The sequence below is a fragment of the Fukomys damarensis genome, unplaced genomic scaffold, assembly GCF_012274545.1.
Source record: "Fukomys damarensis isolate Sample0158 unplaced genomic scaffold, DMR_v1.0_HiC HiC_scaffold_4, whole genome shotgun sequence".
Classification (NCBI taxonomy): domain Eukaryota; kingdom Metazoa; phylum Chordata; class Mammalia; order Rodentia; family Bathyergidae; genus Fukomys; species Fukomys damarensis.
In genome coordinates, this window is record NW_022900916.1 from 10,137,052 (window position 1) to 10,161,499 (window position 24,448).

Here is a 24,448-nt window from a genome sequence, read left to right on the forward strand (position 1 = left end):
TTATGGCTTAAAAATGCTTGTATATTATTATTTCATTAAATTCTTGCTGTAACCATGAGGTGGCCGTTAGTGTCCCCACTTTATAGATGAGGAGACAGACTCGAAGATCCGTGATTTATTTAAAACAGCACAGCCAGCAGGCGGCACGGTCTGGACATGAATTCAGGGTTTCACTGTGTAAAGCATTTATAATGGTACTTGCTTACGCATTGGTCAAGTGTAATTTTCCTACCAGTCCTGGCATTCCTAATGAATTCTGTCATGGTCTGCTTAACACATATTTATTGATACTGTGCTAGGCGCTGAGGGACTCAGAGAATGAGTCCCTGTCCTTGTAGAGCTTGTGGGGTAGTCAGAGAGACAGACATTAAACATATGTCCCACAATAAATATTTGTTTTCAACATGTGACGGAAAGCTAATCTAGTTATGAAAATTAGGGAAGTTCTCCAGGAGGCAATGATCATTAAGATGCATTCTGAAGGACGAGTCAGAGTTAGCTTTGGTAAAAGAATGAAAGTCACATAGAGAGAAGGGAAAACATGTCCAAAGGCCCTGTGGCAGCAAAACTAACATGCTGAAACTTCGAAGGCCAGTTTGATTGGCACAGAGAGAGTGAAAGGGAGCCTGGCAAGGGTATGGTTCAGACTGCCCATGACTTTGCACTCATGACAAAGCTTGAGAGCACAGGAAGCCACAAGCCAAGACAATGACACGACGAAACTCTGACCGGGATTCTGACTTGGGCGCGCAGAATGGACGGAGAGGAGCAGGAGTAGAAGCAGGGAAAACAGCTGGAAGGAGCTGGCAGTTGTCCGGGTGAGAAGGGATGGCGGCTCGGACCAGGGTGGTGGTGTTGGAGGAAACGGCGAGAGGATCCCACAGACGTTCCTTGCTCTGCCCGCGTCCTCACTGGATCTGTCACCAGAGTGTGCTCACACAATCCACAGGCCGGGGGAGCTGGTCCGTGCTTCAGGGCTCTGCGGGGTCTCCCCTTCCGGAGCCTGCTCCTCCCCGCGGTCCCGCAGCAGCTGGCACATCTTCCGCGCTGCCCAGCCTCCCACCTGACGCTGCTCTAGGGCTTGGGTGCGCTCCGCTGTGCTCCACGAGACGCTTGCGTCCCTCCTGCTGTCTTGCTTTCTCCCTTGGGAAAGTAAATGCTTTGTTGGCATTTGCTGAATGGTATCAACAGGGCTCCTCTGGAAATTACATCTGCCAGTGATTACTCATGCCGATTGTCGTCCCCCCGACATGAAACATCGGTTGCTCAAATCTGTCTTCATGATCTCGCTCTATAAAAACGCACGTCCCAGCCTTTCCAGTATATCCTCTGAACTCTTCCACACTTCTCCTACAGAAAGCAGTGTCGGGGGCGGGGGAAAGCAGTGGTGTGGGGGATAGTGGCAGGAGTGTAATTAAACAGGGGCTGTACGACCAGAATTCCTACACCTTTTAATGGGCTATTTGATGAATCTTTTCCACAGGCACCATAATTCATGCCTTGATGGAATCTCATTTTATAGCTCTTAATACATGGGCCCAATTTATCCACATCACATTGTATTCTAATACTTGTCATCCAAGTTATTAGCTATCTCCTCTCAGTGTAAAATCATCAGCAAGTTTGATTAGCTTCTTCCTTGGGGACCAGGGGGAAGCTAAGAGCTGACACAGTGCAGCATGACCACCAGTGGCTCTGTGTCCTCACAAGACTGCCACGCAGAACCTGTATCTGCAGCCAGGCCGGCGACATAAAATGTGTGTCCCCGTGGGAGACCTCACTGTGGGTCCGGGAGCCTCACTTCCAGAGCACCCGTTGCTGTTCCCAGTGGGCAAGCAGCCAGCCCTTCTTCCTCCTGAGAGACCAAATCTGAACCTGGAGACTCAGAGGTGGCTTCAGTCCCTTCTAAACAGGTCACCTCCTCAGTGGAAGGACGGAGGGACCGGCAAGACTCCTATAGGACAGTGGATTTATCCTGCAGTGTTTCCAGGGCCCCTTCCCTTCCCCAACGATTGGCCTTGGTCCATTCAGGCCAAAGCGCCAGGCTACAGCCTGCTCGTTTTTCCAGTAAAGGCCCCAATACTTGTTCTCAAGAGACCTCACTCACAGTGGTGCTGCTTTTTCCTCTAAGATGTGGATACAGCTGCCTTTCCCCCTGGACTTAAAAATTCATTTCTATGAAACATTCTAAAGGGGGAACTGACAATGTGCCACTCCTGAGACTAGGTTAGAAAGGGCATTTTGACACCCGCGCCCCCGTTACTGGTTCTGAGGGATGTTAACTGCTATGTCATGAGCGGTCCTGCGGAGAGGTCTAAGCTGTCAGGTACTGAGAGTGAGGAACCGAGGAACGGAGGCCTCCAGCAACAGCACTCCATCTTGGAATGGTCACAGCTTCACAGACAGATCTCCAACTCACAGAGACTGTCAGACATTATGTATTCATTGCCTTAAGCTGCTAACTGTTGGGCTCCTTCGTTTTGCAACAGTGGGTTACTAACACTCTCTTCATCCCTAAGGGGAAGGGGAAGCCCCTCCTTGGGCTCCATTCCATCTCCTTTTTTCTAGGGAGGCTGGGTCCCCCACAGTGCCCTCCACCGATCTGCCCCTGGCCTCTGCTGTGTGTCCATGAATCTTCACAGTCTCAGGGACTCTCCCTGGGGCATGGGGTTAGAATGCCAGCTCCTTGCCTGCTATCCAGAGTGACAACAGGCACTAGGGGAATGACTTTTTGTACAAAGCACCCTTCCCCAGGCCATAAAACTCCTTGTTTCTGAATACTGGGGCCATTTTTTCTCAGGCTCATCTCCTGTACTCTTTTTGCTCCTCTGTGGTTCCTGAAAAAGGTCACATCTTATTTTGACTTTGTAGCTAAATGCATCTGATACCAGGTGGGGATTCCAACACCGAATGAAGACACAACTGGGCTCTCTTGTTGCAAGGTTTGCCGCTACAGCCTACCCTGTGCCGTCGTGACAGAGGTGCAATCGATTCTCACATCTCTCAGAATTATACAGGGGGCAAAATGCAGTTGTTGATTAAACAATAATCAAGATGCTTTTCCATTTGGTCCGATGCTACTCATTTTTATAATGTCTACTCCAGCTCTAAGGGGGCAAGACCAGACAGCTACAGGTATCAATGTCTTGGAAAATTCACATCACACATCAACAGATAGAGGTGCATTTTCAGATCTAACCCCAGAATCAGAACCTTGGGGTGCTGGAACAAGCCCAGCGGGACTGGAGCATGCATGGCTATAGGTCGAGTATCACTGACTTAAAGGATTGAATGTCTAAATTAATCCCTCATTCATTCTTCATTCACAAGACACCGATTGCTTACTATGTGTCCAACTCTGAAGAGGACAAGGAGTGACTTCTTTGCTTTAGGACAGTGTGACAAGATTGTAGGGACTCCAAGTCAGGAATCCAAGGAATGGGAAACATTCCTTACATGTAACCCTTTTCCATCAGACAGGAGGCAGACCCAAGCCACTGTCCCCCTCCTCATACTCTCAAAATAGCAACCTTTGTAAAGTTAGTGAATGTGTGGGTTTAACATACAGCTGGCTCAGCCTATGAAGCTTAAGAAAAAAAAATTGTGAATCCGCTGAAAGAACTGCAGGATCACTTCCAAGATCCACTTGGACACATGTGTATTTTACTAAACTATTTAGTTGTTTGCTCACCTTCCAGGAGGCAGAAGTTTCTCCCTCTTTCCCGTAAGATGAAACAACTCCTAACAGTCACTATGGAGCGGGTGTTTCTAATGGCTGGCTCTGGGATATTTCTGGACTCATTCACTTACTCCATCGCCCCCCATCCTACAAAGTAGATGGGGCAAATACACAGCCTGCAGGGCAGCAGAGGCTGGAAGACCCAGCACTTAACCCCTGTGCGTTATCCTGTGCTGTATTCCCAGCCCCATGGGGTCTTTTTGCTGCTCATTAAAACTACTGATTAACTGGGAAAACATGAAAGAAATAGTAATCCCCCCTTTACAGGTCTCCAGTATGAAACCTTTGGCTAAAGCTTGGGGGTGGAGGATTTGTTTTGAATTTTCAAAGCTTGTGCTCGATTTCTCCTTCGACACCACAGATAACGAGGAGCTGGCTACAGACATCTTATGGTCATAGGCTTCTGTGGCCTGTATGAGAATCTGACCCATGTTCAATGCTATGAGATGATGCTCCACGTTTCTCACGGTGTCTTGGTGACGCTCGGTGACTCACTGTAATTCTAGCAAGGCAGCTGACTGTCCTGTGCATGGGATGAACTTGAGTCTATCTGGCCACGCCTGGGCCCTTGTGACTGAGGATGTCCAGTTACTCTGGCAGCTGTGGGGACCAGTGACACAGCTCCTTGGTGTGGGCAAGGGGCCTGCCCTGGCTTGCTGAGCTCATCTGCTACAGAGGCTTGGCCAGGGGTTCATGGGTCACCTGTGTTTTGGTAACCAGATCAGGAGGCCTCCTCTGCCTCCTTGGGAATAACCTGGTGCTTTTGCTCATACATAACCATGATTTCTGAAGTCCACGCAGGTGGTGTGGAAAACCTTATGGCATCTCTTCCAGCTGGGCACTAAGCTTGCAACCTGAGAACTGAAGCACATCCTCCTTTCCCATTGACTTTCTGTAATCACGGCTTTTTAGAAGAAAAAAAGTCCAACCCCCATCTATTTTTAATTCAGCCATGCTTGTTGGCTTTTGCTGAGATACTGATTTGATTAGTAGCATTCCATGGCACCACAGACACGAGATGTTGAGCTCACAAATGCGTGATGTATTTCAGGATTCTGAAACGAGAAATGCACCTATCAATGGCACACTGGAGGCTGGGAGATTCTGAGAAAGCATTTCCTGCATGTAAATGGGACCAGCATGAAAAAATCTGCTTTGGTTACAGTTCTGAAGCCAGGGACCACCCCACTGTGCTCTCCACACTGCAGAAGTGACAGCTCCACAGGAAACCGCTGGGATTAGATGATCCTCTGTTTGGACACCCATATGCTACCTCATTTATCTACCTGCGTCGGGGAAAGAGCTGGAAAAGAATCAAAAGATGACAAATTGCTTCTGGTTTTAAAGGAGCTGTTCAGGCTGGGTGTACGTCTGAAGGGAGCCAGGTTTCCTGCCGGGAGCCATCACTTAAGGCCACACCGGCAACACCAACCAGCAGATGAGTTTTGCCTCTGTTCTTCAGTGGATTGCAAGACACTTGTACCGAGAGCCTGAGATGCATCTTTTCATGATGGCACAGTGGAGGGCAGACTTATCCACCCACGGCAGGGAGGGGGCCCCCAGGCAGAAAGCAAGGTTCCAGGTGACAGGGTTTTCCTCAGCTGGGTGGACAGATTACAGGGAATGATTCCAGAAGACTTCAGAGCAGTGAGAGACAGGACCAGTCATGAGTCTGGGAGCCACTGGCTCAGCGACACAAGCAGATGCCAATGGCCATGGTGCTGACCCCAGGAACTGCTTTTGGGCACACAGACCCCAGACCTCAGCTTCCAGGAGGAAAGGGCGTTTCAGTGTGGCCCACGTGGGTGAACCTGAGCTCTGCACTGCTCTGCTCACCAGGCCCGGCCAGCTGGGCTGCTTGTCAGGCTGGCCACGATCCTTGCTCTTCCTTCCCGCCTGGTAATAAACCTCTCACGCATCCAGAGAAGAGCTTCCCTCAACCAAATCAGCCTGCCTTACTACCCTGCCATGTCCTGGAATCCACGAGGCTAAACAAGTGGCACCCCACGCTCATATGCTAGTACCAAGTGTTCTTAACCCTGTGGCCCTATGTGCTTACTCCCAACCCCTTACTGTGGTATTGGGATTGAACCCAGGGCCTTCACACTGACCTACATCCCCAGCCCTTTTTGTTTTTTTATTCTGAGACAATACCTTGTTATGTCACTGAGTTGTCCAGGTTGCGCTAAACCTGCAATCCTCTGGTCTTAGCCAGCAGGACTGCAGGATTATAGGTCTGCAACCCCATGGCTGCTAGACAACCTCTACAAACTAGGTACTGTTATTATCCCCACTTCGGTGACGAGGAAACTGAAGCACAAAGGACCTGAAGGACTGGTTGAAGGTCACATAGGGAGCATCAGGGTCCCAATCAAGCCCAGGCAGCCAGCTCCTGGCGTCGGACTTTTTTCTAACTGCACGGCTGCCTCTCCAACCCACCATGGGCATGGCTGGCTCAGCCCTTCCTCCTCTGGAATCCAGTGTGTGCCCGGGCTGCAGGACAGGACCACAGTGTGAAAAGACAGACTCATCTTCAATCCCTCTGTTTGTTTCAAAATTCAAGCAAGAAGGCCAAGCGTCACTTGTGTGTTTGTGTTGAACATTCCACCAGACTCTGTAGACGGCCTCTCTGTCCTCTCTGCTCTGCTGAGCACCCGGCCCCTCCCTCCGCACCTCTGGGCTCCCTGCTGCCAGGGACAGAGGATGCTCTCAGCCTAACCTCATTACACATGTCAGCAGAATACGCCTATTTTCCACATGGCAGCAAAGCCTATTTATAGCACAAGCCACACACCAAAGCTTTTCCAAAGGGTGTCCATTCTAATAATGACCTCACAGTGTGCTCACCATACCCACCCCGCAGGTGGGCAAGCCCAGGAGGATGTCTCATCAAGGTTAGAGGAGTCCCAAACTGCCAGGCCTCTTGAGTCACCCGCATACCAATCTCTCCCCAGACTGCTTCCTCTCCACTTCCTGTTTAGTGAGAGATGTCATCAAGATCAAGTTGTATCAAGTTAGAATACTAAGGAGCCACGTTAAGCTCTGGGGGCGGAGACAGGAATGCTGGCTTTCTGCAGAGCCCCATTCTCATTAGTAGGTTTGCATGCATGAGGTGCACGCGTGGAGTTCGGATCCGCAGTTCTCTCGGCCCCGTTGTAACTAATCAGCATGCTGAATGGATTTATCCACATGCAGAACACACCAAGATGCCTTCAGCGCCCACAGAAATGACCGTAACCTCCGTTCTGATGGAATCGTCTGGCCAGGAAATGAGAGGGTAGATCAGAACCTATAAGCAGCTGAATAATCTCTCTTCAGACTCAAAATTTTAAGAGTGCTTTTCAAATAGTTCTTACAGAAAGCTCCAATTTCCCTGTGAGGAAGCAGAAGAAGGCTGAAAGATGTGGTTGCTGCACATAAATCTGGAATTAGGAATCGCAAATCTAGAAATGTTCATAAAGGCAGACAATTTTTTTGGGTTTTTTTGGCTGGTACTCAGCATTTTCTCCCCCCTGGGGTTTCTGTTCAAGGAAAATGCATTGGTGGGAGAGGGGCAGTGTCCAGGGTCCTGAGTTTCAGTCATAGCCCTGCCAAAGTCAATTGTGCGACCTTAGTCACCCTCAAGGGTGCACTTCACTGACACCTCAGCAGGTTCTTACGGAAAGTCCAAATCAGTAGTGACCAGACTGCCATATAAACAGCAGGATGCTAGCGATCAGCTAAGAAATCAGCAGGGAGGACAACAGCCGTGCACCTACCTATATTTTCCAGGGAATCATTTTCCAGAGTCCCTGCTGAGACGTGGCTTTGGGGAGCGCAACCTCGAAAGGCCAAGTTCAAGTCACAGCATTCCAAAGGTACGGCAGCCCCTGCTCACATCTCCTCCCGTGCTTGTTCTGGAGTCCTATTCTGTCGCCTACAGCGTGGCACATCGTGGGCACACAGGAATGTGAGGCACAACCAAGAATGCCAACCTAAGGGTTTTAGCCCCTCTGGTACAGGAAGCCCCTTCATGGGAAAGGAAATGGGGTTGAGAAGGGGAATTTCTGGGAGAGCAGATAGATACAGGGTGACGGGGTAACCAGACCTAAGGGACCTGGACAGCGTCCTATTTGAGTATCCGTTTTGCCCCCTTCCGGCAGCAGAGAGTAAAGCACTGAATCAGAGTAGCCAGTCAGAAGGTAGTATCTCTGAGTTACTAAAGAGCAATCCTAACAGATTTGTAGCCTGGTCCTTTTTGGTTTCAGTCCTCCATTAATTTCATTTCCCTCACTGACATCTCACTGACAGAGATCCAACAGAATCACATGTCTTCTGTTTCTCCTGCATCAGATTATCACCTCTCCGATATCTCCCTGATCCCTGCTGGTGGCTTCCTGCCACCAGCTAACTCTTCTCCCTAACAGCTTGTGGCATTCAGTGTAAAACTATGGCCTTTAGCAGGGCTTGCACGCAACTGTCACAAGCGCTCTGTGCAACATTCGCCAGAAGCCCATGTCGTGCCTGGCAGCCTTGCCACCCAGATCAAGATGTGACCAGTGCACTGCTGGGAAGTGACACTGGGGACCAGGGAGGAGATGTGACCGGTGGGGGGATTTCCCCTGGCAAAGTGTACAGCAGGTGCCTTCTGGAGCCAATTCAGTATTCATAATTGGGAAGCAGAGATGGGCTTTCCGTTCCATCAAGAGCAACAGTTATCTATCACGGCAAATGACTGGAATAGCTGTATGTACAATGCTTTACTTGGTGCTGTAAATTACGGGACAGATTAAACCTAAGCCTAATGCTACCCCTGCGCTTCAGCAGCTGAGTCCTATAAATGGATAGCCGTTAAGAGAAGAGCATATTTTCCCTGGCTACTATTTAAAAGTGTATCTTTATAAAAAGCTTGTCTTAAACATAAATTACCAGGAAGGCTGCCCTGGCCTTCGGCTGGCTCTTCCTCAGGGCACTGACTCACAGGAGCTGCATCCAAATGACACAGTGACAGGCCTGGGACTTGACCTTGGAAGGGATGGCGAAGGAATGGAATGGAGACAGAGACTTTCAGCCAGTCTGACTGGGGCTGGAGGAACCATCAGAAATACAATGATTCCTTCCAGAAGCCCAACTGCTGCAGAAAGTTTCTTCTAGGATCTGCTATTCTGGGAAGGATGGAGGAATCCTGACCTCCAATCGAAGCCCCAGTTTTCCTAGCTAGATTTTATTCTCCAAGCACTTGTTCCTCCAAGTGAGGTCCACTCACCCGAGCACCAGCATCCCCCAGGTGAGGCAGGGGAAATGCTGACCCCTGAATCAGAATCTGCATCAAAACAAGAAATCCTGGGGGATTTGTAACCCAGGGCCTTGCACTGCATCCTTAGTCATTTTTTATTATTTTGAGACAGGATATTGCTAAGTTGCTAAATTGCCCAGGCTGAGCTCGAATCTGAAATCCCCCTGCCTCAGCCTCCCAGAGTGCTGGGATCACTGGTACGCAATACCATATCTAGCAGGACCACAGGGCTTTGAATTTTTCTTTTCTTTGTCCAATCTTACTTTAGAACACATTAAGAGGAACCTGAGAGTCAGATTTTTATGAGCTTTCAATGAATGTGTCACTCTGAACTTGAGATATACCCCAAATTATCCCAGGATGTAAAACAGAGTGAACGGGCAAAAAATTCATCCCTTCTAAATTAACCAAGTAGCCTATAATCCCTGGATCAGTAGGCTGAGAGTGAATGCCAGAGTTTTGGGTCACGATTTCAATACTTTGTTGTAATTATCAGTTGACTTGAAGTGGGCGAAGTATGCAAAGGTCTTTGTGTTATTTGAAAAGATAGAGATCTTAGATAACTTCATTTTTTATAAGAAAAATAATTACAGTTCATTATAATCACTACATAGATAGAATTTTAGTTATTAGCCCAAGGAAAAACAGGAAAAGGGCAAGGAAATTTTTGCTAATCTAAGGGGAGGGAAGAAAGGAGAACAAAGATGCAAATAAAAAGCAAGGTACACAGAAATACAAATGAAAAGGCAGAAGTAATCCAAATATGCCAACCAATCACAATAAATGTGAATGGGTAAAACTCACTTATGAAAAGACATTATCACATTGGACTTTTTAAAAAGCCAGCTATAAACTGCTTACAAGAGACACCTAAAATAAATGACACATAAGAGTTGAAAATAAAAGACTGGGAAGAGATAAATGAGGCACATATATATTGACCCAAAGAAAACTGAATAGCATTTAATCAGATAAAAATAGTAATTAAGGCAAAGCATTAATAGGCACAAGGACACCACTGTTAGAAAGACATGACTGTCATGTTTTATACAGTCAACTGCTTGGCCTTGGAATTGGAAAAGAGAGTGGTCAGAATTACTGGGGAGATTAGCATCTTACAAACATCACAGGAGAGTTAACAACCCCTTCTCAAAAATTACAGAGCTCCACATCACTGATCATTCGGGAGATGCAGATGAAAACAACACTGAGATTCCACCTCACCCCACAAAGAATGGCTGCTATCAAGAAATCACACAATAACAAATGTTGGTGGGGTTGTGGGGAGAAAGGAACCCTTCTCCATTGTTGGTGGGAGTGCAGACTGGTGCAACCACTATGGAAATCAATATGGAGATACCTCAAAGAGCTGGGACTGGAGGTTCCATTTGACCCAGCCATCCCTCTGCTGGGTATCTTTCCAAAAGAACTAAAAGAATCATATCACAGAGAAGTATGTGCACCCATGTTTATAGCGGCACAGTTTGTAATAGCTAAAACTTGGAAACAGCCCATTTGCCCATCCGTTGGAAACTGGATAAAGAACTTGCAGTTTTTCTATAAAATGGAATATTACTCAGCCATAAAGAACGAGAAAATAGATGCATTCATAGGAAAATGGTTACATATTGAAGATATACTCCTAAGTGAAATAAATAAGTCACACGTGTGTAAATACCAAATAGTTTCTCTGGTGTGAATAATCTGCAATAATACAGAAGATCCTAATAAGATTACTGACATTGAGAAATGGGAAGAAAGGAGCTAAAGGTGTAGGGGAGGTGGGATGGGTAGGGGAAGGGTAATAAGGGAAAAGAAAAAAATGTGAGATAATGAAAAGATGGAAATAAAGTGTTTGTAGATGGGGAGGGGAGGAGGGGGTGAAGGGAGGGCAGGGACAAGGGGAAAAAATGAGAACCAAGACTTGTCATGTAGAGGTACATGATCCCAACAATGAATGTAACTGCACTGTATCCCTAAAATGTACCAATAAAATCAATTAAAGCTGAAAAAAAAATTACAGAGCAAGCAGACAAAAAAATGGAGAACATATGTAAGAACTGAACAAATACTAAATATATGGTGCCATGTACACAAAGGAGAGATGATATAAATATTCCAATCAGTCAGGAGACATTTACAAAAACTTACCATACACAAAGGAAGGATCATAAGCTATAAAATGGGTACTGTATATCTTGCATTTGCTGACCACTATAAGTTAAACTAGAAATCAGAATGAAAACAATAAAGAACCCTCTCCTTCACCATCTTTTCCATCGGAAATCTAAAACTACACGCTTACACTGCCACTTGGCAGAGGTGCAGTTTTTTTTCTGTGTGGCCGTGTTGCTATGGGACCAGGCTAATTTACATGACATTTATTAGGAGGACTGGAAAAAAAAAAAAAAAAACAGGAAACTCTCAGACCACTATAGCTTCATTATCCGAACTTTGAACTAAACTCTAATTTCAAGGGAGGCTGGAGTACCTGATCCCAGAAGAAAAGGAGAGAAGTGCAGGGTTAATTACGACCTAATCCTGTAGCTCACAAAGCCGCACTTGGCACACTCCCTGGGCTGTGCCCCATTCTGCCACATTATACCCATCTCCTTCTGTTTGCCAATGCTGGTTAGACGAACAGACTGTCCTCGAGGTGCTCCTGGCACCTGAGCAAAAGTGCTATTTGACTGAAGGGGGCATCTTACAATTGGCAGCATCCTGGAATCCAGAAAATACTGTAGTTTCTGTTTGATCTTTCATCTGGCCAAGAGCAAGAACTTCAACTCTTTCTCTCTTGGGTTCTGGAGACAGCATATGGCTATGTAGCCCAGGCTAGTTTGGAATTTGTGATCCTCCTGCCTCAGCCTCCCGAGTGCTGGGATTATAGGCATGTGCCACCATGCCTGACGTAGGAACAAAAATTTCGGCAAAAGAAATCAGGAGACTGCATAAGAGAGATATTGGAAAAATATAGATCCATGTGTGTCTGGAGAAGGGAGTGTGCCCCCAAGGAATCCCTCCAAGGAGAACTCAAAAAAGAGATGGGTGGCGTCTCCCCTGGATGGTGCAGCCAGCCCAACACAATCCCAGTGCCAGCTGCATAAGGAATCAAACATCAAAAGGAAAATGCAGGGCTGGGTAGTCAGCTCAGTGGTGCTGCTGCCTGCACTGAAAGTGTAAGGTCCTGAGTTGGTTCCCTGGTACCAAAAAAAAAAAAAAAAAAGGAAAATCCAGGGCAAAGATCAGTGGTACAGCACTTGGCTAGTATGCAGCAGGCCTTAGGTTCAATACCCAGCCAGGAGAAAGGTCTCCAACCACCTAAAAAGTGATGGGAGGAAATATCAAGTTAACTGCGACTGGTCTGCACTCTGTGGAGAAGTCAGGAGCAGGAAATGAAGCCAATGGAGAGCTCCAGAGCCTTCTGCCAACGAAGCACCAGGCATGGTGGAGGTCACACATCCCCTGGTCTCATGGCTCCACAGACACCTGCATCACCCCTGGAGAGCGGCTGTGGCACAGAGGTGCCTCCCCACTAAGCCCTAGGGGCCCGCGCGGCCAGCGAGTGTCACAAGTTGTAAGAAGGTGAGGGCTGCCAGGCTGAGAAGGCGGTAGGAGCTAACAGAGCTGTGGCCTCCTCACACGCACTGCAAACCTGATTCACAAGTACACGGGAACAGAAAGGTGCTCCCACCAGGAGGGTGCCGGGAACTGCGGGCAAGCAGGCCACTGAGTACATCAGTCAGGGCTGTCCCAGCCACCTCCATCACCATGGTGTGCCCAGTGCTTCTTGGTCATGAAGGTTACACATGGGTGGGGCAGCCACTTATGGAGAGGAGCGAAAACCACGGCCACAACTCACTAAGCTGTGCTCATCTTAGAAAGATGCCCCTCTGGAAAAGTCTCAAGAATCTGAAGAAAGGATTCTGGGGAAGATAAGCAAACTATGTACAATACCAATAAACAATAACAGGGTTAGTAAAAAACCCAACCTTAAGCTGGATGGTGCAGCTTAAGGTTACAACATGTAACCCCAGGACCTGGGAGGCTGAGGCAGGAAGATTGTGAGTTTGAACCCAGCCAGAGCAACTTAGCAGCTTACTGAGACTCTGTGTCAAAATATGAAACAAAAAAGAGCCAGGAAAGTGTCTCTGTGTGAAGACCGCCATTTCAATCTCAGTACTACAAACAAAACAAAGTAAAACAGCAACATTAACACAAAAAAAAAAACCAAAAATGAAAACCCAACCTTAGTGATGTGTGGTTCCAGTGTTGTAAAAACAAAGACCATGACTGCTTTCTCTGGGAAACCAAACCAAACCAAAAACCAAAAACCAAAAAACTATGATTCCTTCCAACAGAAATGGGATTCATCAGTGAAACTGCCGATAGCCTTTTCACCATTTATTCCCCCATTCACATTTCCTGAGACCTATTTATTTCCTGCGTGGCTCTGCTGCCCCATTCTTAAATCGGCACCATTTTTCAGAAGTGCCATCCCTTGGCAGGAGCCACAGAAAGGTCCTACACATCTGTGACTCCAAGAGCCACAGGTTGGGAGGTGCTGTACCCCAGAAAGTCCGGGAAAAGCTGCCACAGGCGCTGTCTCACCACGGGAAAAAGCACTACAACTTTAGAGAGAGGGGACCCAGAGCTTCTGGGAAGACCCATGCGTCCCCGATAGGCTGCACACGGGCAGGCACAGACAGTGCTCTCGGTGACCTCCCCAGGGCAAACTGTCATGGCAGGGTGACACTCAGTGAGCACTGGGTGCAGGCTCTGATGAAGGGTAAGCTAAACCACCCGTGGAAACCCTTCTGCTCCCAAAGTAAGTGAACATGGCTTGGGCGTGGCAGGCCCTCCACAGCCACTTTTGCCTCCAGGGTCAGACATAATCTTGTTTCCCCACTCAGACACCGGAAGGAGGAGTGAGCCTGGGTCTTGGGACCACACATTTCAGGACAAGAGCGCATTATTATTGCTGTTGCTGTTGCCCAGTGCGTGCGGCTGAATCCAGGTAAGAACGATGCACCTGATGTGAAATATGTTTGTTTTTGAGTCTTGTGTGTGAACGAACCCTCTAATAGCAGAGGGGGCTTGGATCATCCGGCAAGGACGTGTGTCCATTCTTGCTCTTCCGCAGAAGGAAGGAACATCATGCGGGAAATGAGTGCTGTCCCACTCAACGCCAAGGATGCAGAGAATTCCAAAATGACCTTTTGAGTCAGCACTGGCAACATTCTTTACTCAGATTTAAATAAAGCAATGACTGTTCCCCTAGTTCTCCCGGCTGATCCAGCGCTGAGGAATGGAACGGAGCAGCGTGTACAGCGAGGCTATGCCAGTGATGAGTCAGAAGCCGGATCCTGTTACAGCCCAAGCTCTCCAGAAATCAACTGTGGCCAGGATCAAAGCAGCAGCTCCACAGCTCACCGAGGAAGGATGTTCGTCCTGCTTTATCCGTCCGCTCTGTCAGAACACACGGTCATTCTTTCTCCTGTTGCTAGATCTTCCGAATGAATTCACCGGCTCACATGTGGCTCTTGGTTTATCAAGCAAGACCAGCATGCTAATTTTTCCTTCCCCACTCACTTTTGCCCCCCACAAGATTAATTTTTTAAAAAAGTGTACTGAGCACCACTGTTTTAGATCCAGACTCATTTTGCAATGGAACTCAGGGAATCTAATGGCGAGTGTGACAGGGTTCCTGGCATTTTGGAGCATGTGTGAGTGTGTGTGTGTGTGTGTTGGAGGACAGATACGTGGACAGTACCAAGAGCACTTGAGTTTAGATTTAGAAGTCTTTCCTTCCACCCCTCTGCCCACCTGTTTGTCCCTAAGACTTGTGGGTGTCCTGGAAGTCAGGCAGTGCTTCCATGCCGCAACTTGGAGGCAGAAGGCACAGTCCTGGCCGTCAGTATCGGTCACTCCACTGGACAGTGATTGCTACCACAGGGCTTAGGGTGCCAGCTTAAAGTTTTGTTAGATGGCAGCTGAGCTCATCATGAACACAGATCAAAGATTTAAGGTGCTGCCAGCCTAAAAAACAGGCTCACTGGAGATGTGTCAATGAAGTCACCGGCACTTGGAAAAAACCTGATACATTCAAATGGCTACTGTCAAAGCCAATGGTCGCCAGGTTTCCAATCTAGTGATTTCTTCCCTTTTCTCCTCTCACCCACCCTCTCGGCACTGGCCATAGTCTATGAAACACTATCTTATCTCGGAGTCCTCACGGTCATCCTCTGCTGCTTCCTGCCAAATCGTGCCTGCTTCCTTACTACCTAACTCTAAATAAATGTTAACTTCTCCCTTTTCCAACCTAACCCAATCCTCAGCAAATCCCCTCAGCTATGTTTTCAAAATGTATCTCTAGTTTATCCTCCTCTATTTCTGTGGTTACACCATGAACTGCCTTTGGGCTTCCACACCCACTTGGACCAATCACAGGCCTGCGGCTGCTACATAAGCAGCACTCTCCTCACAATTCTTGGAGGGCTCTCCCCCACTTACGGACACTTCTATGCTACAGCACAGGTCCTGTTAAACTCATTTGGTGGTCCTGTAAATCTGCTCATGACCCATTTCTTGGGTAGTATGGGCTAGGAAGGTCCTATAAATGTACTCAGAACTATCCTGAGTAGTGTGGATGGCGCGTGGATCAAAAGAAAGAGCAATAAACACTAGGGAGCCCAGAGGAGCTCCAGAGACTGCAGCCAACAAAGATCAGCAACAGAGACCAGCACCTGGCAGTGCTGACCTATGGTGTCCAGCATAAGCTGGCATCAGACAGCAGTGGCTGGCAGAAGCAGAAGCCAGCATCCAGAAGGGTTGACCAACTGCATGTGGTGCCATTAGGGCCGTTAACAGAGCTATACTTTGCCAATTCATGATTTCCATGTGAATCGAGCAAAAGAACCCTCAAATGATTGGCAACACTGTTACTGACCATGCATTGGTTCCTACTGGGTCACTGCAGCCAGGGTGCACTTAGAAAAACAACCAGAGTATGTCTTTCCTCACTCAGCACCCTTCAGGGTCCTCTCCCCTCACCCAGCATAAAAACCAAACTGTGAGCTCTGGTCTGAACTCTGGTCCTTGCCCACCACTGGGAAGCACCCCTCAAACATGCCTTCCCTGCTTTTATTCTTGCTGTGTTTTCTAGCACGAAGGATATCTTACGCCAGCTCTGCATATGGTTTGCCTATGTATTTATGTCATCTAAAATATCCAAACAAAAACGTCAAGAAGGACAGACACTTCTCTGTCTTGTTCATGACCGCAGCTGTAGCTCTATAACGATGCTTGGCATATAGCAGGTGTCCAATATATCTTTTCAAATAAATGAATGAATCAAAACCATGAGACTCTGAAGAAGGTAATCTAAGAGATTCAGCCTTAAATAAGCATGCTTTGATGACACTGTAAATAGAATTTTTAAAATTAAAGATGAATTCAGGCGCTGCTGCCTGCTCACAAGCAAAGGTTCCTGAGTTCAAAACCAGGTACCAAAACCAAAACCAAAACAAAAAATTAGAAAAAAAACACAACAAAAAAGATGAATTTAGTTATCCTAAGGTTATGTAAGATCCTATTAATTTATTTCTAGATTAGCCGTGAACCATTACATTTGCTTTAAGTTCGATTTTAATATTTCTGCTCTGTTCACAGAAACATACAAAAAAGGGAATTTCACTTCACATAGAGAAAATTATCTGTTAATTTTAGGTCTCGTGGACCTATTTATTTGTTGGAGATAGGGAAAAAACTGACGCAGAATGGGTGAGAGGCATGTCATACCCAAATCACCTCTTCCACAAGCTTCCTTCTTTTTTGCTTTCTGGTATTTAAAGGTCTAAGGCTCTAAAGACATTCACAATTGCAGACTTCTTCCTCCTCCCTTCCCTTTTTACTCAACTGTGCCCAGGTTCTTTACCCAGGCCAAAAAAGCAGGCAAGATCAGAAGATAAGAAAGGAGAGAAAGAGAAACTGAAGCAGCTGCCACTCCTCCAGCATCCTCCAAGGCAGTGGTGGCGAACCTATAGCACAGCTGTTTGTTATCACTGAAAACTCTGAAAGGTGCTCCCTGCTCTGGGGCATGAAAATGATCTTTCTGCATCAGTGTTTCTCTGTGGTGATGCAGGAGTCTGCGGTCCAAAGCACTCTCCAGTAGCGTGCTGGGTGTGCTCTGCAGTCCAAGCTGAAATCCTGGGTCTGCACTTATTGGCATCTTGAACAAATTTTTCCCGGGCTGTAAGTCTTTCTTGGATGTGAGAAAAGAGTAACACAATCATAGCTCCTTATGGTGATGACAAGATTAAATGATATATGAAAATATTTTGCATAGAGTTAAGTGCTCCATACATATATCAGCGCTATTGCTTTTATCTTTCTGAAGTAGGGTACAAAGACACGCCAAGATTTGGGACCAGCTATGTTTATAATCTAACACTGTTTCTATTAAGAGCAGTAGCAAGTTCAAGATATAAAGGTTCAAAATGGAGAAAGACATTCAGGGCCACAGTGCAGGTCAGTGGTACAGGGTTTGCCTAGCACACAAGGTTCTGGATCTGAAGCCCAGCTCCACAATCCCTCTCCGCAAAAGAAGCCACAGTCCTACTCAGTTGTAGATTCTTCCAGTTGCAAGACTTGATTTAAGGTAGAATCACTTGTGGATCAGTCAATCCATTGATTCTTTCCTTAAAATCCATTACAGGAATTTCCTTAAGGTGCGTCATGTGATTGTAACCACAGAAAGATGAAACAAGAAGAAACAACGCAGATACTGTTTCTAATCATAATGAGCCCAAATGATAGATCAATACCATGAGCTAATTCTGGATCTGGGATGCATTGATCAAATTAAAGATTTAAAAATCCTAGCAATACAAAGCTCGCACAGATTCACAGGCTCTTGCCAAGCCTTTATTAGTTAATGGTGTCAGACTTGACAAATAATATATTCAAGGAGACCAATTTCGTGTAGTTATATTCTACTTCTTGGTGTAAAACAATGACTTATAAAAGATAACTAACAATAATAACAGCAAAAATTTCATCCACGAAAACAAACATAACTTAATTGACAAAATGCCACTCCCTGCCCCCAGCTTCTGCAGCCAGCACCTTCACAAAGGACCACCCCCCCAGCCTAATTAGTTGGTGATAGGATCCGCTGCCCCAGGAAGCCCAGGGGCACTGACATCAGCAGGGACTAACTTTCTCCAGGGCTCAGAAGCACAAACGATTTGTCCTTTCCTCAACCAGAAGTCACCTGGAGATAGGGTGTAAAGGATGAGTGCAGGAAACCTGGGAACCTCATTAATTAGGCTCCCGTGAGCCAGTGGGGCTGTTGTCTCTGGGTCCCCACCGGGTATGGGCATCTGGGTGCACACGGAGGCCGCGAGGTGCCCGCCTGGACACCTCATGCCTTGCTCCAGCAGCGAGTTGCCGTCACTCATTTATTTTGCTGCTCAGCTTCCGAGGTGTAGCTCACAGTTCATTAAATTCGACTGCATCACTATCAACATGAGAACTGCATCAGCTATCAACATAGCTACTTGAAGGGCATTCAAAAATATCATCAGAAAAGGCAATAAAAAAAAATTCTTCCCAAGATGGGTTTTTTTTTTTTCCTGAATCGAATCCTCTCTTGTCAACTACACGAAATCCAGGTTCTTTGATTCTAAATCATTGTTTAAAAAACTGCAGTAACACCCAAGGATTATTCCTGTCTGACCGGTGGGGTATAAGGCGTGTGGTTCTCCCGAGAGGTCAAGTGCTCAATGTAGCTGAAAAAATGCTATAGGATGTGTCATTTCTTTAGCCTCCCCGCCACCCTTTTTATTTTGCGGTGGAAAGGGCTGTGACTTCACATGCCCCTGTATGATGGCTTATTTTACTTTGCCTATGCTTGTGACAGGGCAATGATCCCAAAGACCAGCTCTGTGGGTGTGGGAATAGTCAGTCGGCTTCCTGTGTGTGGCTGTGACCACACAGGCGTTGTTTGTGGGTGTCGTGCACATTGCACACACTCCTTTCCCTCTAGGAAAACATTTAGTTAGCACGGAATAGAACAGGACAAGCGGGGCGTGTTACGTCTCACGGCAGCGGTTCTCAGAGGATGGCCATTTTGCCCCCTAGGAGATGCTGGCAGGCATGGAGACGTTTTGGTTGTCAAGACTGGGACACGGGGGGCTGGGGATGTGGCTCAGGGGTACAGTGCCTGCCCAGTGTGTGAGAAGCCGTGGGTTCACTTCTCAGTGCTAAAAGACAAAGCAGAAAGAAAAGAAGGGAGGGGGAAGAGGAGGGCCAGGGGCAGGTCTACTATTTGTATGTAGTATGGGGCAGACAGGGAAGCTGTTCAACATCCTAAGATAATGCATGGCATGGCCCCCGGAACAAAGTACTGTATTAGGAAGCTGAAAAGGTCAATCAGGGCCCCCATGGAGAAACCTGGCTCTAGAGTTGTTGGCCATGTAACCACATTAGAAGACAAGGACAGAAAAAGAGAATCACACTCTTCTCTTAGGCCAATCATATAACTTCATAAATGCTCAATCCCATCTTAAAACTGCAACTTGGATATACTGTTACTTTTCCTTTGTTATATATATTATTTTACTTTTTTTTTTTTTTTTGGTACTGGGATCCAAATCTGGACCTTGTGCTTGTGAGGCAGGTGGCTGAGCCACTGAGCTGAATCCCTCGCCCTCATTATTATATTTTAAACTGGTTAAATGCACAAGTTACTAAGAGCAGTAAATATGTTTCCTTCCCTCCCGGGCGCCCTACCCCAGACCCCATTCTTTCTGAGAGAAGGGGCCACAATAAATCTCTGGGCCGCGTTAGGACCCGCACAAGAATAGTCACAAGGTGACCTTCTCACTCCGCAGTAATCACAAGAGGAACCCTTTGGACGAGATTTCACTCTGAGTGTCTGAAGTTCATTACTCAGTGTAATTTGTTTCAAGAGAAACCATGTTACACCAGTGTGCTTTCCATACGAAAGCAGGTTCCTTTAATCACCACAAAGATCTAATGAGATGAACTATTATCCTATTTTCAGAATAAGGAAAGCACAGAGAGGCAAAGTAACCCAGCCAAGTTCACACAACTAATAAGGGACAGAGCTGCAAGTTGAGTCTAGGCAGATCCTAGAGGGTCTCTGCTCAGCCAGTAGGCCCTTTCCTCAAGGCAGCCCTTGGGAGGGACAAACCGGATGGAAAGATACCAGCTCCACTGGATCAGGACTCCTAAGGTGACACTTTTTCTTCATGTTCCCTCCTTTCTACAACTACCCCAACTGTACCATTCCACCTGTGGAGCTTTAGAAATGGTGGATCACGCCAGATCTTAGATCTACTAGGTGGAGCTCTGCAAGCACCTAAAAGATCCCTGGCAGATGTGGGGACCAGACCTGAGGGGGCCGGCATGGGGAGGGGCATTAGACTGTGGCCCCTGGGGCTTCCCCCTACATGCCAGGCAGCGAGTAGGGCTTCGAGCAATGGCCGTGCTGCTGTCCACGCCTGGGAAACCGGCGTGGGCACAGGCTCAGGAGCAGACAGGCTGCGGCCTGCGTCCAAGGGCTTCACAGGCCCCTGTAAGGTGCAGTGGCAGAGGCTGAGGGGCTGGGGCTCTGTGGGCTTCCGCATAGTGGCCTCCTCAGGCTCCCAGCTCCCGGCCTCCGGCCGAGGTGATCATAGGCAGGCCAAGGCGTCTCCCCTCAGAGGGGATGGGAAGCTACAGATGAATCAGTGGCACAAGCCCTCAGGCGGGCCCTAGAGCGCGTCCCCAGAGATGGGGCAAGGAACGAAGACAGGAAGCACTTGGCTAAACTGGTTTTCCCATTTTTCATAAGGAACTTTCAACTTAAAAAATCACCACATTTTATTGACAATAACAGCTGCCCTCTACTTCCTTACTATCTGTTCTCACAGTCCCTCCACAAGGCAGGACCTATCCTTCATATTTTATAGATGAGGCTCAGAAATCATGAGATTAGCCCAAGGTTACACAGCTAGTAACGTCAACTGGAATCCTAACCTGGGTCTCTGGACCCCAAAATGCCTCATTTTCCATGACTGCATCCCATTTTTTTACACTGCTACTGTGACATTGGGATAGAAGGAGACATATATTTGTTCTTCACCCCCGATCCTGGGTGGAAAGAAGATCCTTGCTCTATTTTGTCTTAGTCCCCAGTTCCCTGACCAGGGTTTCAAGACTCTTGGGGCCTCTGGAGCCTTTCTGGACGTGAATAAGGGGAGCGGTGGCCAGGTCCCCAGGCAGCAACCTGAGTGAACAGACAATCGGAACTTTCAGTCCCACCTGCCCAGGGCTGGCAACTGAGCTCATTACCAACGAATGGCTGGTGCTTTCACCAATCCTGCCTGTGTCGTGGAATCTACAAAAACTCCCTCAACGACAACTTGGGGAGACCCCAGCTGGCGAATGCATGCACTGCATCCAAGTTGGGGTGGGGCGGGCAGTGCCTGACTCTGAGGACAGAAGCTCCTGTGCTTGGGACTCTCGGATCGCAACCCGTGTCTGTCCATTCATCTCTATCCTTTATCACATCTTTTCTAGCACAGTTATTATCAGTAACTATAACACAACATGCTGGGTGTGGTGGTGCAAACATAATCTCAGCACTTGGGAGGCCGAAGCAGGAGAATGGTCTCGAGTTCAAGGCCAGTCTGGGCTACATAATGAGCTCAAAGTTAGCCTGAACTACATAGTGACACCCTGTCTCAAAAAAACAAAAACAAACAAAACAAAACGAAACACAGTACATGGTTTTTCTCTGAGTTCTGTGAGTCATTACAGCAAACACTGAACTAAGGAGGTTTTGAGGGTTTGTTGGAATCCCCAGGTATGGCCGAGTCAGCCAGAAGTGTGGGTACCTGGGGACTCATCTGAAGTGGGGGCATGTTGTGAGATTGAGCTTTTCTCCTGTGGGGTGTGGATTCTTAGTGTCAGCCTGAATTAAATGGTAGGACAGCCCCTTGCTGTCCACAGACTGGTGTGGAAAGCCGGCACATGTGGTGCCAGAAGTCCCTAGTGTGAACAGTTTTCCTTTAACTACCCGTTAGTTTCCAGAGTGACCCTAAAACTGACTGCCTGGACACACACACACACACACACACACACACACACACACACACTTTTCCCAATTTAGCTTAAACAATCAGCACACCTCATCTCGAATGTTGCCACACACACCCTTGATGATAAGCTCATTTTCGGGTGCCGGGAACACAGGAATATCTGGTACCGAAAGCGAAGACAGTCCGCAGACACCTGCACGGCAGAAGGTGGAGGGGGTGCAGGAGAGTAGATGTCTATGACTATTCACCAAGCGGACTCTCATGTGGCTGGAGGCAGTGCAGAAAGACACCACGGGGAGAAGGTGAGGAGGGAACCAACACCAGGCCTCACCCCAGCATGCCGTCCCAACCCCGTACCAGGCAACGGTGCCCATTTTATGCATGAGAATCTGAGGTGCAGAAACACCCTATGCCCAAGGCCACACAGTTGGTGGAAAGCTCTGCAATCACTTTGCTTGACTCGAAACCTATGCGATTTCCACCCATGTCAAGCGATGTTCTGCGGTGCCCTGTGGTGGACTGGGGCAGGGGCGTCAGAGGAAGCCTAAGCGGGTGGGGATCGAGTCCCTGCTCCAATTTTACACCCAACAGCTGCACTTTCCAAACATATGAAGATGTGATCAAAAAATATAATGAATGTTTAAAAATTTTATTACAGTAAAAGATTCACAGCCACTTCTTCCCCTGAAAATATTCCCCCTTGCTTTGAGCACACACCCCAACGGTCTCGCCACTTTCAGAAGCCATTCTGGTAGTCCTCTTTCATCAGTGTCTTTAGTTGCCCTGTCCTGGCTACTTCTATGCCTGAATCAATTCAAAACATTTATCTGTCAAGGTCATTTGACTTTGGGGAAAAGCCAGAAGTTGCACGGTGCCAGATCCAGTGAGTAAGACAGATGAGGACACACCATAACCCTTTTATTTGACAGCAATTGCCATAAAACGTTTGATCAGTGAGGAGGATTGAAAAATACAGTGAAGGTCTAAATGAAACTGATTACAATAAAAGCTACATTGCCATTAATTCCTCTCAAAATACCATCCCCTTACTTTGAACACACTTAGCCAGGTGTTCTTGGCAACGTGTCTCTCACTGTCATAAGGTTTTAAAAATTTAAGCATTTACCATCTGTTTTCATCACCCCTTGTATTTACAGATAGGGGTTCCCTGCAGAGAGGCAGTGGGGGACAGTGGCTAAGCTCTCACTGTCATGAAGTTGCCTGTGCTCAAAATCAGACTCTACATCCACTGGCTTTGGAGCCTCGGAGCAAGGGACAGAGCCTCCCAGGCCTCAGCTTCTTCAATTTTAAAATGGACATAATATCGATGCCCGCTTTATAGGAATGTCAGAGGATGGCACACTCAAGGTATGGAAGGCACATGGCACAGCCTGGCATTTAACACAGTGGCATGCTCATTAACTCACAAGGCTCATCAGTCAAGGCAAAGACAGCAAAAAATAAATACTGCTATGGACTGAATCCTGTGCCTCCCCCAGATTCACAGGCTGAATCCTCAGTCCCCAATGTGGCAGAGGAGGCTCTGAGGAGGTAGCTGCATCATGACAGTAGAGCCCTCAAGGGTGGGACTGCTGCCTTTAGAAGAGGCCCCAGAAGGCCACCTTGCCCTCTTTCTACCCCAAGAGGACGCAGTAGGAAGCTGGCCATCTGTGACCAGGAAGGGGGCCCCAGCAGGACCCACCACGCCGGCACCCTGGCTCTCAGACTTGCAGCCTCCAGAACTGTGAGAAATACATTTCTGTTGTTCCTCAGCATCCCAGTCTGTGGTTTTCTGGTACAGCAGCCAGAACTAAGACACTCACGAAGCTGCAGGAGAATTCTTAGAGTGACCTCCAGACACCCCTCTGGAAGAGCTGCGCTGGTCAGAGCTCCGCCTCGTACTTCCTCCCAGCCCTGCTAAACATGGCTTTTTTATTATCAGAATGCATACCTGCAAGACGAGAGGGGCTTCCGTCTCTATGGGCAGCGCCACGGCTACAGCCCCATTGCTGCTTATCGCTGGCTCAGCAAGAAGTTCAGTGCAGAGCGGCTTCCCGTGATGAGGTCAGTAACCCCAAAGCCCCAAACTAATTTGCTTCCACTGCTTAGAGCAGGTGGCTGCAAAGCCACTGGCTCTCCGCTAAGCTGAGGCTTGGCTCTTGCACCAAAAGCACTGGGGCAGAAGGAAGCATTGGCAGCAGCCATGCCAGCAGCCTAGCAGCTCCTCTGCTGGGCACACGCCACAGGGCAGTAAGGCCACGGGTCCTCCATCAAAACTGCCGCCAAACCAGGTTCCCAGGCAAGGTCTGCATGGCTTACAGTAGA

General features: G+C 47.7%; 1 protein-coding gene across 18 annotated transcripts in view; it reads right to left on the reverse strand.

The window, feature by feature from the left end:
• The window catches only part of Atxn7l1 (ataxin 7 like 1), a 221,346-nt gene that overhangs the window by 117,234 nt on the left and 79,664 nt on the right, over positions 1-24,448 (reverse strand). Inside the window, exon 4 of one of the 18 annotated variants that reach the window (XM_010634049.2) lies at positions 738-1,143. The exons of the other annotated variants lie outside the window; for them this stretch is intronic. Coding sequence (XP_010632351.1) covers positions 935-1,143 — 209 coding nt within the window. The 3' untranslated portion in view covers positions 738-934. Of the gene's footprint in view, positions 1-737; positions 1,144-24,448 lie in introns of those variants that run through there. 18 annotated transcript variants of the gene reach the window in all.